The sequence below is a fragment of the Aulonocara sp. 'chitande type north' Nkhata Bay genome, linkage group LG16 (genome assembly GCF_057382095.1).
Source record: "Aulonocara sp. 'chitande type north' Nkhata Bay isolate Kocher_YH1m ecotype deep benthic linkage group LG16, A_spYH_male_GT1.1, whole genome shotgun sequence".
NCBI classification, from domain to species: domain Eukaryota; kingdom Metazoa; phylum Chordata; class Actinopteri; order Cichliformes; family Cichlidae; genus Aulonocara; species Aulonocara sp. 'chitande type north' Nkhata Bay.
This window is the reverse complement of record NC_141359.1, coordinates 22,982,073-23,001,132: the sequence shown is the minus strand read 5'-3', so window position 1 is coordinate 23,001,132 and position 19,060 is coordinate 22,982,073. Positions and strand designations below refer to the sequence as shown.

Below are 19,060 nucleotides of genomic sequence, written 5' to 3'. Positions count from 1 at the left end.
ACTGCGCTCTTCTGGACAGAGATCTCCGATGTTATTCCCGGGATCTGCTGGAGCCACTCGCCTAGCTTGGGAGTCACCGCACCTAGTGCTCCGATTACCACGGGGACCACCGTTACCTTCACCCTCCACATCCTCTCGAGCTCTTCTCTGAGCCCTTGGTATTTCTCCAGCTTCTCGTGTTCCTTCTTCCTGATATTGCTGTCATTCGGACGGACCTATGGATTCTTCGATATCTATATATATATATATATATATATATATATATATATATATATATATATATATATATATAGTCCAGAGCACATCATGTTCATGTTTTCCAAAAAGAATTTCAAAATTCAATTTGTCTGATCACTGAACAGTTTCCACTTGGCTTCAATAAATCTTAAACAAGCTTTGTCCCAGAGATGAAGTTGCTTTTCTGGATCACATATGTTTTTTCATTGCATGACAGAGCTTTAACCTGCATTTGTGGATGGCATGGTGAACCGTGCTCACTGACAATGATTTCTGGAAGTGTTCGTGAGCCCATGTAGTGATTCCCATGCAGAATCATTCCTGTTTTTCATGCAGTGACAGAAGTGAAGATGCTATTTTTATACCTAATCATGTAATTGACCTGTTACCAATTAACTTAACTAATTAACTGTAAAATGTTCCTCCAGCTGTTACTTCTTTACCCCCCCCCCCCCCCCCCCCTCCTCCCATCTTAATATTTTTGTGGTGTGTTGCTGCCAAATTCAAGCTGAGTTAATATTTTCCATTTAATAGCACAATGTATTACAGTAAACAGCTGACATATTTTCTGTTTTTCACTCTGAACAAAATATGGGTGTATGAGGTTTACAAATTATTGTATTATTTTCATTTAAATCTTAGCGTCCCAACACTTTTAGTTGTGACTTGTAGTGTCTATTCAGCTGCAGTGTTACTCAACAGGAACAGCAGCTCGTTGTACTTGACCCTTTTCCACGGCAAAAATATTGGAATTTGAATGAAGATTAGCTCTTATATTGCCCTTGCTTATATTGCTTTGGGTTTGTGGCTCGGTTATAATGAAACAACATCAAACTATGTCAAAGATAACACCAAATAAATGGAAGATAAACCACAAAAGTCAGTTCATTACCCAGGCTACTTGTGCTGTACCTCTAAGCATAATGGTGAGATAAGAGGCCTTTGTACCAGCTGGTAATGTACCCAGCCTTCATACTGCAGATCAAGTCTCTTTTGAATTGTCCACAAAACCTTGACATTATGCATAATAAAAAAGAAAAATCCAGTGATGATTTAACAGTTCTGTTGCAAAAGAGAAGCATCTCAGTGGGAATTCATCATTTAAAGAGATTAAAATCTGAGCACAGCCTTGTGACACTAATTTTCTAATGTTTAGCTGTTATCACTTTATAAATCTGGTACAAAATGTTCCACTTGAAGGTTTGCATTAAGGGTTTAATTATGGATTGAATGTTAGCCTATTAGAAAGAATGCATAACTGGAGTAATATTACACACAGTTATTAAGTGCACTTTTTAATGTGATGTTTTTCTGTCCAAGGAGAAATATGCAAAAGGCATACGGTATGTGAGAGGCCTTAGTCTTTTCAACGTTAAAAATGTTTGATCTGATTCACTGTTACTCATCAAAACAAACTAAACAATCACACATTTAAAGGCAAGGGTGAGCTACTTCCCCCAGCTGTCTATTTGACTCGATGGCATGGTCAGGAAGGAGAAGAGGGAAATATGCAGCAGTGAAGAAGTACATCTGCATTTAAATTCAGAGTGCCACAGTACATGGACAATCTATAATAGTCCACTCACGCATCATAGAGCTCCATTGAGCAGTTTCACAGCCAAGTCAGATTTATCTTGACATTTTAAATTTTGGAAGTGTGACACATCTAGAAGAGACTGTATAAAATAATCATAAATATGATTACAAACCGCTTTAGCTGAGAGAATGTGTGTTTTCCATTTAAAGCAGACCAGACTGTAAATAAAATGCATAATCTTGCCCTACAGTTTTGTTTGAATGGCTTCTGTAGAAGCAAGTGTCTGATCTTAAGAACATTACCATTGTTCAGACACGGATGCTTTTTCACTGTGAGGTTTATGTCTCTCCTTCTCCTCAACTGAAGGAGGATACACGAACAGGGCCCTTTCAGGTCACATCTTTTTCAAATCACTGGGAGACGTTCTTGTAGTGGCTCATGCTGGTGTGCTGCATTTAAATAAATGTATCATGAAACCAACAAACAAAAAGAAGATGTTTCAGTATAGTGACATACTTCATTACATAATAAGGGATATTCTCAATGGCTTGTGTGTTGTTGCTATAAATTACAGGTCAACAAGCATGCCATTCTCTTATAGCAATTACAGCAGCACTTCAGGCCAAGATATAGAGGAGGACATGCCCTTGATGCAATGAAGAGCCAAGAGGAGAAGGGGCTGGAAAAAAAGAAGTGGTTGAATATCGGGGCACAGACAGAGGTTAATGTGAGATGAGCCACTCTGCAGGCAGCAGAAGTATGCAGTATGCTTGGCATTGAAGGAGAAAAACACGATAGTCAGAGGAACCCACATTTAAAAAGTGCATTAATTTTAATTTGTTTTGTTTTGGCAGGAAATCTCAGAGAATTATATTATGCATACAGCCAGCAAGTCTGGCATTGTTAGAATTCAAGAGCTATGAAAACCTCCTAAAAACATAAATTCACTGTTTTCACAGGACCGGATTTTAGCTCGCCCATTGCCAAAGCTTTTCTCTTCTCTTGATGTAAAATATCACTCTTCTGTTTAGTGTGAATACTATTAATGGGAGGATGAGGGAGGATTTTGTCACTTTTCTTAGGTTGGCAGTCGTAAGCCTGGATAAACCCTCATAAATATTAGCCTGTCTCAGACATACTGTTTCCAGTTGTTGCAAATATACTTGCAATACCAAGCAAAATCTGGGCTTGTAAATATCACCTTATCCCACCAACAGCATGCCATTTCTTTAGAAGTCAGTCTAAAACGGACATTACCCTGGCATACATTATTAAACAGCACGTTGGACATAGATAAATGGCAGTTTATGTTCGAGAAGGAATACATCAATTATTTCTAAAGACCTTTAGTTTGGTGGTGAGTTGTGTGAAGCTTTTTTTTCTAGACAAAAATGCTGAAAGATGAAAAGAGAGGAAAAAGGTATTGCCACGTTGGTAGGCTAAAGTCCTTGAGGCAAGCATGAATACACTCTGAGTCAATAATTTATGCGCCTAGACACACACATTCCAATCCACGCACAGACATACAAAGTGTGTGTTAGAGAGAAAAGGAGCATTGCTGCAAATAAGACTGAAAAATCTTCTGGGACAGAAACACAGAATGAGAGCAACAACTGAAAACCACACAAAAGGTGAGAGATTCAAATCTTCACCATCAAAGAAAAAGGAGCTCTGAATCAGTTTCCTATCAAGTTTGCTTCCCTGATGGAAGATAGCAAAGGTTTTTCCTTTGGTGAATGCTTACAGTCATATGCTGCCTTCACAGTGCCTGACACATCTCTTCAAGCTTACATAATGTAGATCTGCCCTAATTTCCCCCTGCCTCACAAAAACTGGAGTCTTCAAGCAGCTAAGAAACATAACACCATCAGTCTGACAAATGGCGTCAGTCAAACGCTGATCTGTTGTTACTCGTCTTATTAGAACTGACAGTTTTCAGTCACATTTTTTGTCTGTCAGTTATGGTTAAATATAATGCAGCAGCACATGTATCCTACAAATCACCTTTTGTCTATATGCACAAAGGTGTGCAATTTAGAGATGTGCGCAAGACACAATTCACTTAAATCTCAACTCTTTGAGTTACAAATGTGTTCAACTCTGTGCTGACATTGTACCTCTTGCTCTAGATTGTTTTTCTGTGTCAGGTAATTGGATGTTTCCATGGATACTGGGCTTCCAGAAAGCTATTTCTGCAAAGTGTATAGTTTCTCTGCTAGTATAGGGATGCAGATGTGTTCATATTGCAGTTACTGTAAGAATTTCTTTTTTTTTTAGCATTAAACACAACGGCGGCAACACAACAAATACATTTTTTGCTGCTGCGAGAAGCTCAGTGTCAAACATTTTGTAGTCAAACATGTACAAGAAACTCTAGTTTTGCAATAGCACCAAAGGCTTATTTTGGCACTGCTATTTGTGCAGCTGTCATAATCCTTTGGGGCATCTGATAAGCATTTATAGATGGCATAATTGATCATTTAAGCAGTTAGTTTAAATAGCTTTGAATGTGACTGAGTAATCCTAAGGCATTGTGAAGTAATAAATATTCCATCTTGGTGTTGATTATATAACATAGCCTTCTCGTTATTTCCAATTTGTCCGAATGAAACTATGACACCTCTTGATCGAGACATTTGAATTAGATATAACAATTTTAGCAAGAAGAGAAAAAAAGGAAAAAAAAACTGCCAATAGCTTTGCGCAACACTTTCTCTCCTCTGTGTGCACTATGACATTTGCTGCAAAGAACATGGTTTAAAGGGTGAAGGGAAAACAAACACGAGTGTATCAAATGAATGCATATGTTTTATTCATTAGCTAGCAACTAAAGAAACAGCACATTGTAGATATATTTACCCCACATATTCCTAGTTGTACTGTGTTTTTGCTTTTCAAAAAAAGATGCAAGTTTGCATGAAAAGGCTGATGAAGTGTTCTATTTACAAATCAAAGGTTTACACAGGAAATCACTGTTTCATATGAAAAACAAACACAATCGAATAAGACACTGACTTCACCGTGTCTTCTTTGCGAACTGAACATTTGCACATATACACAGGACAGTCACATTTCAATTTAACACAATTTTGGATGATCAATATTTGTAGTCTTACATGTGACAAAAAAATCTGCATTTGGTCAAGGATTACAAAAATCTGAACAAGAGAAAACAGATTACAAATTTCTGTTATATACAGCAGATCCTGTTGTTCGATTATGCAGTTTCTTTTTTGCAAGATTCTGTAAAAAAATAAATAAACCAAAAATATATATATAAATAAAATAAAGTATGGAATCTCCCACACAATACATTTTCCTTTTAATACTGGATTATCCACTCTTTTGTCGCATTAGTTTGGGATGTAAAAACTGACACGTGTAAAAAAAAAGTTGAAACACAATCAATTAAATGCCAGCCACTGTTCACAACACAAACATTTTTTGTGGATCAGTCTGTGCATGTCTGCAGTTTTACATTGTTTTCAACACTGACTCACAGCAACGTAGTCTTTAAAAACAAACCTGCTGTGTAGGTACATGCTTTTTTATTTTCTGTGCAGACTTCAGTTCATTTGTTCTGCTGAATTTCTAAAGCACAGAGACAGGTCAGGTGACAAAAGAATCACAAAATGACTGAACACGTGAAAGGCAACAAACCCAGACTGTAAACAGCATGGTAAACAGCATGACTAATACTGCAGTGTAATATTTGGTGACATGCAGACCAGGTCCAGAAACACCATGTCCTGTAATTAGCTGAATTAAAATGACAGGTTCCGTGCATAATACTGCATATGATGTGAATTTGCTGCATGTTTGCAGGGAAAGTCACATTTCTAGGCATTCGCTATTGACCCAGAAACTGGTTAGGTGGCGTTATGCCTACATGATGTGTTTAGCTTCCTTTAGAGCATTCAAAATTTTATGCATTTTATCCATTCAATTGCTGCATTCATTTGTTGTGATTTTCAGTCTAATAATGCTAAAGCACTTGCAGATTTTTACACAGTTGTGACACTAACCATCAATCCCTCCCTAAGAAAGAGACAAGCAGAGACTGCTAATTGCAGAAAAACTGTCTAATTTCTTGTGACCCCGAACCGAACAAATGAGACAAACAATGCCAAGCAAATCCACTCAGTATTCCCCTAAAAACACATGTAATTAAAAATATATTACTTTTGCGAATAAATGAATTATCCAAAATGTGGCACAAAAGTACCTCTGAATATTCATGTGTGCTGAATTCCAAATGAGGAGTTATGGGATGTGATAGTATTATTAAATTTTGTGTTTATGGATGCTTTTGGTGACGGAGGGGTGAGCAGTGGGCAGGTTTGCAGAGATTGTCTAAGGGTAATCCATATCTATGCATAGTGCAGTGCAAGAGTTTTTGACAGATGTAATCTTTATGTATGAAATTATTAAATCTATTTCTATGGCTATATGCACACTACTACATTGTGCATTTCAGAAAGTGACATCATTTTTGACCTGTAAAAGTCATAGTGCATTCTTTTTTTATATAAAATAAAACATAATAAACCAAATAACTGACAAAAAGCTCGATAACCGTATTTGTTTGCATAAGAATTTGAAGTTACTCAAATGTTTATAATGTATGAGCCTAAGGCCAAAACACTGAAAAATCTGAACTGAGTTTCAGATAGAATACTTTGCAGATATATCTCATTGTATTGTAAATTCACTCAAATGTGTTGTAACTGGGATACTACAGTAGACACATTCTGACAATTACAGTAAAGAGTTATTATAGGTTCAATATTTCACAGGACTGTGTTTTGATGTAAACTATATGTTATTCTTTGTGGACTGCTTTGGTAGTGGTACACGTACGTAACAGATGAAGGTGTAAGCGTGTGTTTATGTAAAATGCCAGACACACTGTTTGCACACATTTGTAACACATGACAAACATTGGCAGTTAAAGCTCATTTTCTTTCCTTTACAATACACCTGAATACAGTTATGAGTATAATGTTTTAGTTACAACATTTTTGAGCACAATTACAATGCATTAAATTTAACTCCAGCCCAACATGCTTTCATGATCATAATCACTTAGTGCTGTCAGGCTGGAGATAGGTAGTCTTTGAGGGATTTCACTGTACTGGATCAGTTCAATACATTTGTAGGATATGAATTATTGTGATTATTCTCTTTAGAACCTCCCAACAAGTGAGCTGCGATTTATGAGTCTCATAATCTGTGGTTTGAAACATTACTTTAGAATTTATTCCATGATCTAATGCATTAAATATTATCACCTCCGAGCTGTGACTCCTCGAGGACTGCATAGCTAAATGGGTCTGGCTCAGTGCTTAAGTGACTTTTGTCTACCTAAAAGGTCAACTTCATGGCTATAAATCTATTTGCAGGACAAATTTGTTTTAGTCCTATGCACGTGTTTCATTTTGAATAAATTTGAAAAGGCAGAACTGGCAGCAATACATGTATCTGTGACAAAAAACCTGGTTTATTTTGGGACAAGTACATGTCGTCTGCACGGTTCATTAGCACTCATAAAATGAAGCTAATTTGGGAGTTAAAGCTCAGTTAAAGCTCCAGGATAGAGATGAGTCATATGAGCCCTGAATCTGTGCTTTCTTCTTTATATTTTTAAAATTAAACCAAACTGTTAAACAAAACAGGGATAAAGTGTTAAGTGATCATTTAAAATGAAGCGTGTTGTCTTTTCTTGCTCACTTCTGTTAGGCATGACTCAGAGAAGTGCACGCTGTAACTCCCAATGCACTGTACTAAAGTTGAGAAAATAATTATGCCTATTTTTTAGGACATGTTACAACTCCTGATTAAAATAGATACATCACAGAAATCCGTCCAAGTCTCTTAAAACTGTGTGAATGTAGTTCGTTTTTCAAGAACCTCCAGGTAATCTGGGTCAATGTGAAGCTTTGCTTTCAGTTCCCAGTACTCACTCCTGTTCGGCTCCACATAAACAGTACTTGGCGAAGTACAATACAGTATTGTCTGTTGTATTCTTTCAGGGGGAACATACTGATGCCTCGCATCAAAGTCTGTGGCATGCTGATTTGATGAATGTGCTGTATGTCTGCATGGCAATGTATTGCTGTAGCGTGCGTGCTTGTCAGGCTCAAGCACATCCCTGTAGAAGCACGGGTCATTTTGGTGAGGGGTGGAGGGCTTGTTAAGAGGCTCTGGAGTGGTGGCACTGTATTCTGAGCTTATTACATTACTGGCTGGCTCTTCATCCGAGTTACCCAGAAAAGCGCCACTCAACTCATCAAAGTCTCTAAATCCGTCCGCTGATTTATTGTCCGCTGGGGTGTGAGCAGTGGTTCTGCATGAAGATTCTGTAGGAGGTGGGATGTACTCGTACACATGTCCGCTGGAGGTCCTGACTTTGGGGATGGATCCTTTTTTGTAAAGGCCATATTCCATGTTGAGAGAGCTAATGCAAGCATTCATTGAGTTATTCTGCTCATTTTGACTCTTTTGACGTCTCTTTTTCATTGCCACAAACAGCCCTGCAGCCACAAACACAGACATAATGAACATGAGGAGAAGGGCAAGAATCATCACAGATAAAGGAATGGTGCTGTACTGAGTGTCAGAGCCCAAGGATGTTTCTATGGTGATAGTGCTTCCAGGAAAAGATTCTTCAGACGGTGGAATCATGGAGGCAAGTATATCAGAGTTATTAGGGCAGAAATTAGTCGTCTTAATGTATCTCATATCCTCTCCAGCTAGTTTCTTAGGAGATCCACAGATGACATTGTTTACAACTGTGCCCGTGCTGAGCTGCTCCAGCCACATCTTCAACTCCAGTATGCTACATGAGCAATCCCAGGGATTCTCAAACAAATCAACTTGTACCAGTGCTGTAAGCTGATCTAGCACACCCCTGACTGGCAGATATCGAAGATGGTTGTTGCGAAGATTTAGTCTGGCTAACGTCAGGCCAGTAAACGTTCCCTCTGGTAAAGTTTTCAGTAGGTTATTGTTTAGAAATAAAAGCTGAAGCTTAGGTACATGCTGAAAGGTGTCAGATGTAACCTCTTTAATTACATTATATTCTAAATACAAGAACTGCAGGCTATCTAATCCATAAAATATATCAGCTGGAAGATGATCTATTAAATTACCATTAAGGTATAGTCTTCTAAGATTTGCCAAATCAGCAAAAGCTCTGTCATGTACTTGGGCTATTCGATTGTTACCAAGATGAAGCAAGTCTAATCCAGTTGCATCAATAAAGTCTGATCTGCGAACCACAGTGATGTAATTCCCAGTGTAATACATCTTTTTGGGATTGTAAGGTTTGGGATTTAAGTCGGAGATCTGCTCGATCTTTCGCTCCTGACAGTTCACGTTCAGGCCAAGGTCTGAAATTTGAAGATTGCACGTGCAGGCTGTTGGGCAATCTAAAGGCACAGGGGATTTGGTCTGATATGAAATAATTTGGCCATAATTTTGTGGTTTATTGGACGAAATGCGAGCTGTGGGTCTTGATTTTAATTTGGCTGACTGTCGAGGTCCCTTAGTGGGTCTTGATGAGGACCGTGCGAACCCAGATGAAGCGAAGGAGGCTGTAAGAGCTGGCGTGGTTCTATAGTATGCATCGGTGCTCAAATGCGGCAGGGGTGGCATCTCATATTCAGCAATGGCTCTCCTCGGGCACAACTCTTGTTTTGAAACTTCATCAAGGTCTCTCCCGTGAAGCCGAAAAGGGAACTCACAGACAACATCCCCAACTAAAGCTGTGTATGATATGCTCTCGAGCCAGGTTTTAAGAGCAATCAACTCACAGGAACAGTTCCACGGATTCTCCTCTAGCTGCAACTCCACAACACTGTTCATGTGCTCCAGCAGACCTGTGTAGGGAAGTACTTTGAGCTGATTTCCCCTTAAGTCTAAGTGGGTCAATGGTACTTGCGTGAAAATGTTTACGGGCAGGGCAGATATTAAATTGTCATTTAGAATCAGGACCTCCAAATGTCGAAGTCTGCTGAAGGCATTTGACACAATATGAGTGATATAATTATAATCAAGTTGTAGATATTCCAGACTATCAAGGCCAAAGAAAAACTCTTCCTTCAAGGCATCAATTTTGTTATTGTTGAGATGTAATCGTTTTAATTCCTGCAGTCCATTAAAAGCTCCTGCTTCAAGATCAGATATTTCATTATTTCCCAGATGTAATATTGTAAGTCCTTTGTACTCAGCGAAATCATTGGTGGATAGCTTTTTCAAAAGATTTCCAGTAAGCAGCAGATGATACTGGGAGAAGTACACTGGGCTTATGTCTGAGAGACTTTCAATTCCTCTGTTTTCACAGCTCACTGTAAGCACCCCTTCTCTCTCCTCACAGGCACATAGTCCTTGACATATTTCTCCATAATGGCTCAACATCTCAACAGTGCACACTGACGTTGCACTCAGCAAAACATATGGAATCCAAAGATGCATTTTCCTGCAAATGACGGCCAAGCTCACAGTCCTGCTAAGGTATCCTCAATGTCATCTAGAAATAAAAGACAGGATGATGTAAAACAGGCGGGCTGCGATGAAAGCAACTTCTAAACAAGAGAGCTCTAGTCGGCATGAGTCAAAGCTTTGATTGCTGTTACCCAGAGGTAACTTCTGTCTTTGTGCCTGCTGATTTAAAACGGCTAAAGAAAAAAAGAAAAAGAAAAGAGGAAAAAAAGAAGGAAAGAAAGAAACTCCTTCAAGCTATGTCAAACAACAAAAAAGCAAGGTCAAAGGAAGACATAAGCACAAACAATAGTCTAAATCCACTGCGAGGGGGGAACCCATATCATACTTGCTTGTTAAGACCTGAAGTGCTGTTAAATAGGCTGCCGATTTAAATGCAAAGCTTTGCAAATTACAGAAGATTAGCAGAAATTCTGTATGACAGCGCCTTGCCTGAGATAAGATAGCCTTCATAATTTCTGTGTAACTCTTGGTAGGAAATACATACCTCGCGCACATTGATGAAGATGTAGGCTCGCTGGGTATTTCGGCGCGTCTTTTATTTTTAATCCGTCAAAACGAAATAGGAAACGGGCGCTATTGTACGCGAGCACGTTCGTCGTCACTAATGCGGGATGAAAGAAACGCTGATCAACCATAACTGTCAAATGATTTTTTTTCCCGACCCACGCTGTTCCTGTAGACACAGCTATGCTTGGTCACAAAGTTGCTTATTCTCTCTCTCTCCCCCTCCCTCTCTCTCTCCCTCCGTGGACGCTCAGGCACACGCGCACTGAGTCGCACTCGGTGGTCGGGAGGATGTCAAGTCATTTCATGCACAAGGAATCAGCTCACTGGAGCATTATACCGAGATACAGCCCCCAAAAGATGTTGACCTAAAAGATGTTCCAAAGAAAAAAAATAAAGAAAAAAATCTAAATATATAAAACAAACGATGTCACCGCGCTAGGCGTGGCCCCGTGTTCAAACCGTTTTTTTGTTATTCATGCTCAGAACAAAACCCTCACCGGGATGCCAAGTTACATCAGCTTTTCATAATCTGTCAATCCCATAATGGCAGGTGGCTTTCCAAAAACACTGTGTTAGTTTTCCCTCTGACGTCCCAGCTGCTATATTTGGACATCACACCCGGAGACGCGGTTGATGAAGACACAGGGTGTCTTGCAAAGTGCTCGACTGATCAGCTTTCTGTCCATATCACTTCTGTCAGTGAGAGGTACGGGGCTGTTAGATTTTTATGCTTTAAATTATTTTGGCAAAATTCAGGTCACAGCATGAATGAACTATCACAGTAATCCCATTTCAGCTCTTTGAAACACCAATGAAGTGCTTATGTGATCTGTGCAGAGCAGTCTTAATAAAAACCATGCCATTGGCCATCACTGCATGAACACACTGGGACTTTGCCACTTTTGGGATATGTAACTATGATCCCACACCTGCCAGTAGAGAGCTTGAAAATTAAAGAATATATCATTATTCTTAAATTATTCTTAAATTTGATGTGATACTTACTCTGTTTGGTGAAAGCTGAATGGCAAACTATGAGTCACACAGAGCATGAGTCATTGTCCTCACTGACTGTGTTTTCACCTAGCTTTAATGAAAACCAAACAGTTCTGGAACGAGTTCTCACACCGCTATAATTAAGAGTGAATTATTCATTTCTCTCATTTTAATTTATCAGATGTAGCATCTGAACTGGTGGCACATGGTGCGTGCAAAATTTCATGTTAGTTTAGAGATAATGCACAGGATAAAGAAAAAGACCTGTCATGGCCTTCTCAACCTGATGCAGTGCCATTCATGTGGAAACATGTCAACTATCATTGCATACTGCTGTATCCTCATGGAGCTATATCCATCATCCTCCCCACTTGGCTCTTGCTCACATGGGAGGAGAGCAGGCACATCAGGGACAGTGCCTGTGGCTCATATTAAAGAGTATGAAGGCTGCATTCAGTGTTCGTGCAATTCATTTGTGCGTCTGTTTCCTCTGCCTTCAGAGGTTTTCTCCTTATCCGAGGCTAGGCCCTCAGCATTAGCTAAACCCCATCATTATACCACTATTTCTGAATAAATTAGCATTTATGTTAATTAATGTATTGTGCAGCTGACTTACATCATATTACACTAAAAAAGCCATATATTCAATATACTTTCAAATGAATGTGACTTTGTGTATTTGCATTTTGTTTATGTTCACGCATATGTTTACACTCCTTGCACTATGATAATTAATTTCTGTCCATGGTCACAATGTGTAGAGGGAGCACGAGGCACACACACCACATGATATGAGGCTCATTTAATATCTCTCCAAGTCTTCCATGACACTGAACATAATCTTCACCAACTGGGAGCAGAAAACAGTGTTCTCCCCTTGCACCCTCTCCCCCTCCAAACACACACGCACACACACAGGCACACACACAGGCACACACACACACACATGCACATACACAGAGAATCAGCATTACAAATAACTGGAAGAAAAGGATGATGACTAACAATGTGTATGTGCTCCAAGGTCAGAAATACACAAACAGAGTTGGCGCCGTGCCACAGAGCATGATGGGTAGTGCTTCTGATGTATGTTCCTTACAGATGGAGCACCATACTTTGTCATCTGTGTCCAGCTGGAGCATACAAGAACATTCGGTATCCCAGTGAAATGTTCTGCCTTTGTCTGGCAGAAGCGTTTCTGTCAGGACTCTGACAGACCTTTGTTACAACAGAAGGGACGTTACATTACAAACAGCTAAACAACACTGACTTTTTTTCAGGATTGTTATGCAAGTATAGCAGATCAAGGCAAACAAGTTCAAACTGAGCATCAGAATAGGGAAAGAAGGTGATTTAAGTGACTTTGAAATTAGCATGATTTTTGGATCCAGATGGGCTGGTTTGAGCATTTCAGAAACTGCTGATCTACTGTACTGGGATTTTCCATGTTGAGGGTTTACAGAGAAAGGTTCGCAAAATGAAAAATTTCAAGTGGGAAGCAGTTCTCTGATCAAAAAGTCCTTGTTTTTTTTTTTGTGTGTGTGTGTTTTTTTTAAAATTTGGCAATAAGAGATTGAGTGGACTGCTTTGAACTGATCGGAGGGCAACAGTAAGTTATGCAGAAGAGCAATACAACAGTGTAACAGATGGGTTACAGTAGCAGTCCACTCTTGTCAGCTAAGAACCCAAAACCTTAAATCTTATCAGACTCATTTCTTGAGCACGACAATGATCTCAGTCCAAAACAGCACCTTTGAGATGTGCTGAAACAGGAGATTGGGATCATGGATGTGCAGCTGAAAAATCTGCAGCAACTGATTCATGCTATCATGTCAACTTGGACAAAATGAGGAATATTTCCAGCACCTTGTTCAACTATGTCAGAAAGAATTAAAGCAGTTCTGAGGGCAAATTGAGGTCCAATAAGTATTAAAAATGTGAATTACAGATTTTAGAGTTCCTTTAAAATTCTCAAGTAGCCAGGCTCCAGACTGTTCTAACTTCTTACCAAACACGTTTCTGCTAGTACCCTTCAATAACAGGCTCAGAGTCTGCCGATTGTCCCATGTACGAGACTGAAAACTGGGGGGACAGAGCTTTTTATTCTGTTGCACTAAGACTCTGGAATAATGTTCCACTTCTGTTATGTTCAGCTGACTTTGCTGACTAAAAAAAAAAGTTAAAAACTTTTTTGGTTAGCTAGGCTTTTTTTAAATATGTTTACTGACTTTAATTTATTCTTTATATTAACTTGTTTTTGTATAGTATGGATGACTTGATTATATTTATTTATTTTACTTTATTTTGTGTCTCCATTTGTGTCCGCTTGTCTGTGAAAGGTTCCTTATAAATAAATATTAGTTACTTACCTAAAGAAGCAGCCAATGAGTGTAAGTTGGATAGCAATAGCGTATTCCACTTGTAAATTTAAATGAAATTAGGGAGAAATAAGGTTAACAATAATGATATTCTTGAGAACCTGTGAAGTAATTATAGTGTAGTATACCTTTCCCAGGCATGCTGTGCCAGCAGGGATATAGAATGCAACAAAAAGGGCTTGTTAGTTATTTATGGAGTAAAGCAATATACTTACAGGTGACCTGACATGTTAATCACTTGCAACTCCACAAGCAATTTAGTCAATGAGGATAGGGACAAATTACCTATACGGCTGTTCAGGTTGAAGGGCTTGCTGGGAAAGAGCTGGACAAATGGAACTTTGAGAGGCCACCTTAAACACTTCACGAGAAAATTCAGACTTCAAGATGATGATGTCGCAAACAGCCTGACATGCTGCATCACCAAGTAGATAATGAACTAAATGATCAACTAAATGACGGAGACAATGGGAGTAATAATTAGTACAGTAGGAAGACAGACTAAGGACAGATTGGAGCAGAAAATGTGAGCGTGTTTGTAGGGGCATGAAAAAACATCTCTGGCTACAAGCACTCTTAACAACAGGCAGTCTGTGTACATGCCTCCGAGGGTATCTCTGATCTCTCTTGAGGAGGTGGGGTGGGGGTGGGCTGAGAATGTTGGCCACATTATCAGCCATCATGGATGACACCTCTAACCTTCTACATGGTTCCCAAGGCACCCAGGGCAGCTGCGTATGTGGCAGGCAGCTCCATTTATAAAAGGCATACTACACCACATTTTTCATCCCCACTGTTCTAAACAATTTACATAATTACCGCATTTGCTCTAATGATCTAATGATCTTTTTATTACCATCCACGATATCCGCTCTAATGTACTATATCCTTAGATTTACTTTATTGACTATTTTGTTTTAGCACACATCCGTCATATGATGTTTATAAAAATTGAAATTGTAAAAATCTTAATGATGGTTTTTCTTTTTATCTTTTCATTTTTCATCTACCGCATATTCTACTCCTTCTTTTATTTCATCGCATTTGTTTTTTCTGGACTCACTCTATGTTTTTTAAAGTCAAAATATGTCAGCAGTTGCATCTAACCTTTTTGCATCAATGGTCTGTTGGTAGCTGAATATTGATTCTAAATAAGTATACCCATTTAAGCCCTCAGTGGGGCTCATCACTGAGTTTAAGGCCCCACTGATGAAATCATAGGGGGAAAGAAAGAATAAGCTGCAGCTTGGAAATGCTCCAGTGACTTTCCACGAATATCAGCATAGATACTGCTGATCATGACTAGAAACAAAATCAGGACCAAAATATTATTATTTTTTTCTTTTCTAGCTGCTATAGCCCCACCTCTTGGTCAAATTTGAGAAGTGCAGTTGAAATAATAAGAGGCGGCATATAAATAGCTCAACAAACCATGGATCTTTCCTGCTGATTAATGACACTGCAATTCATACACATCCATATATGTTAGCAGAATCATGCAGTGACACAGCCTCGTTTATTACCCTCCCAGTTCTCTAAAATGCGCTAACGTCATTGCTGTTATTGCATTCTCATAATCTAGCTCTACAATTGATAGTTGACTAGGGAAAAAACAAACAAACAAACATACAAAAAAAAAACCCATCAAAGGAAATATTCAACTATGTCCAAAAGCATCATCTAACAAATGCGATGAGTGTGAAGTCAGTACCATATGATTTCCATCCTTTTTTTCATATTCATCAAACTGTTCAGAGCACCACTCTGCTCTCTCTGTGTGGGGGACAGTGTCATCCTTGAACAGAGCATATACACCAGGGTAGGAATATTTCTTCACAGGATAAAGGACTCAGCTTTGTATTGATTTGCGGTGACCCTTGTGTCTGAAGCAGTGGGTCATAAAGTTTTAAGGAACCAACGTATGACTGGGAGCCTCACAGGCAACAATGCACACATCAAGTGCTTTTAGTTTGTGCATGTCGTGTGTTTGTTATTTTTATACTGGTTCATAGTTCATTTCATAACATTTGCAACATCAGCTACAGAAAAGACACATCAGTGCAGAGGGGTTCATCCCGTGCTGCTGTGTAATGATTATGTATGAGAATGGTATGAAATGCAGATTACTGTAATGTAAAGAAGTATGCTGTTTCACTCTTACTGTGCATGATAATATGTTACCAAGTGCCACCTTTAAGGGGTTAAGTGGATCCAAGTTGAAATACCCAAAACAGCATAACAAAACCATGAAATCCCCTGAGTGTTGTTCAAGAGCTCGGATTTGACCTTTTATTTGTCACTTGTGTCCTTGTCTGAAGTAATGTCAGGCTCAATGGGAGCAATTGAGATCAAACAGATAATAAATTTTACTGTCTTGGTTCAGAAGAGAAAAGCTATAATATCCCTCATTACACTGTTTAATTTATAGGAACAATTTTAAGATTTTAGGATTTTTGTGTTAATTGTGTCCAACCAGCTATTTTATTTTTCTTGATTTGTTACATTTTGATTTCTGCTTCTTGCTTGCAACCATGCTCTTACTCCCATCAAATATTGCTCTTCATTTGAGTGTTTATGTTATCATACTATGAGAGATAATCCTCAATCCATCTAAACCGATCAATCTAAAACCAGCTGTAGTTTTATGAAAAGCCTCAAGGTGTCACTGTTGGCTTAGGAAAGAACTGTTTCGCGCTTCCTTTGTTGTTCTTTGCTATAAACATTAAATATGTGTGACACCAATGATAAAACAAGTTTTGATGAATATGAAAGACAACGGCAATATCAAAATTAATTGAGTGCAGACGGAGGGAGCTCAGAAACTGCCATGGCATTAAATGTCTAAATGCATGTCTTGATATTTTGATTTGCTTTTTAGAGTGATGGTTACTGACTGCTCAATAAGAGCACAATGCAGTTAGCGTTTGCAGTGATTCCTTCCTTTCAATCTGACAGATATTAGCAGCAAAGCTTGTGGAAATACTCTTAATTTGATTTTCATTTTTTAAAAATAACTTCATGCATTTCATTTAATTTCAGTCTGCCACACATATTTTGAAGTAAGGCATGGCGAAAGATAATTTGACTGTGCAGGAAAAAAAAAACATGACTCACACTAATTAGCATTTAGGAATTTTGGAAACACTATGACAAGAAGCATAAAATAATGTTGCCTCACTTGACTGAAAAATAACATCCAAAACAAACACTTAAAAAATCCTCTGTTTGTGGAAATGAAAAAGCTGCCTTGCAGCAAAGCTATTCACTGTCTTCACAACTCCTGCTGGGAGCTGATGGGAGCAAGATAAAGTCTTGACATGTTCACTAAGGTCAATTGCTGTGTGGTGTCTGTATGTACGCAGATACCAGGAAGGCTTCCTACCCACGTCTTAATTAAATACTACATTCACCTGATCTCGGTTGCTCATGCTGACAAGACTGCTGTAAACCAAAGACAACTCTTCTTCAGCTGACAGATCAAATGCTAATGAATAAACAAACAAGCAGAAAGCACCACGTTAGTCTAGAATGAACAACTGTTCTGTAAGTCACAGAAGCCTGCAAAAGCCAATCTGCTAATCTGATGCAGAAATATCACTGTGGGGCTTTATCTATGACTTGGACGACTCAAGAGCTGAGGTAATTACTTTGGCCAGAGAGGTCATTGTGGTACAAAATGGCAAAGTGTGAAGAGTTAGACTCAGACATTTAACCAAGCTAGAGTAAGGACACTGCATGAAACTGCAAATGAGGGAAACAAGATGTCACCTTTGTGATTGCGTTAAATCAGTCAGTGAAGGAGTGAAAAGAGACATCATTGTGTCGAACAATTACCGTCAAGTAGTAGTGTGACAATCAAAATTTACCAGTTTCATCATTTGCTTTTTCTTTTTCTTTTCTTTTTGTTCAGTGATTATTTTAAAATTAAATCCCAGCTAACAGGGAGCTACGTTGATTGTGGAGTGTTGACACTTTGCCTACTTTCCCCCCACAGAAACAGGTTGTTACAGAATTCCCTAAAGAGAAGAGACAAACAGTGGATTGTAAAAGTGTGGCAGCGGGGTACTTGAGCTTTATTTAGCTATGTGCCTTTAATTCACATGGGGATTGGGTGCAGTGTCGATTGTTCCTAACCACGGCATTAAAAAGATGGCGGTCTCTATGATGTTGCCACGGTAACACACATTGTGCCTTTAATGACAGCTTCTGCTCACATCTTTTGCGTGATCATTTGCAGTCATGATAGCATCCAACTTGTACTGCACTGTATTAAATAAGTTATGGGGTTGCATGTCTTTCACTCATTTTTGCATTCATTTAGCGATGGGAAAGATTGTGTGGCGTTCATTTGTTTACACATGATAATTACCTCACAGCATGTGTTTGCATGCATGCTGTCTAATAGTGCATTGCTGTATATTTAAGACTGTGAGCATGCGTTTGCATGCATGTATCAACATGTGTTGCTGTTCCTTGGTGTGATGTCCCATGTTCCGCACCAACGATGATCATTCAGTTGACCATCACCTCTCTTGCTCCCATGCGGATTTAGCAATAAAACAGGGAAGAGCACTGGCTGAGACGACACGAACTGCATGAGTATTTCTATCACGTTTATCAGACCATCCACCATCCAAACAGTTATAGAGCTGCTTTCATTTTCAGCTCATATTTGTATCGCCTTAGGCAGTAACCCAGAGTAATACCTAGTGGCAGATAGGACCCAGACATTTGTACATCACTGACGTATTAATGTCTCTACTCAATTAAAGTGAGAAAGTGTGTTTGTGGAATGTTACTCTGCTTAATAGCCCAGGTTTCTTGCTGCCATTAATAATCAATATTTCATCTGGATATACGTGGAAATAGGAACATGTGCCGGTATATTCATTTTTCCTGA

At 38.9% G+C, this 19,060-nt stretch overlaps 1 protein-coding gene across 1 annotated transcript; it reads right to left on the bottom strand.

Moving 5' to 3' along the window:
• Positions 1-4,564: 4,564 nt before the first annotated feature.
• Positions 4,565-11,298, bottom strand: slitrk5b (SLIT and NTRK-like family, member 5b). Its single transcript, XM_086267052.1, has 2 exons — positions 10,764-11,298; positions 4,565-10,304 (listed from the first exon to the last, which is right to left on the bottom strand). The coding sequence occupies exon 2, from the start codon at positions 10,247-10,249 to the stop codon at positions 7,649-7,651; it is 2,601 nt and encodes an 866-aa protein (XP_086123178.1). The 5' UTR covers positions 10,250-10,304; positions 10,764-11,298; the 3' UTR covers positions 4,565-7,648.
• Positions 11,299-19,060: the final 7,762 nt, after the last annotated feature.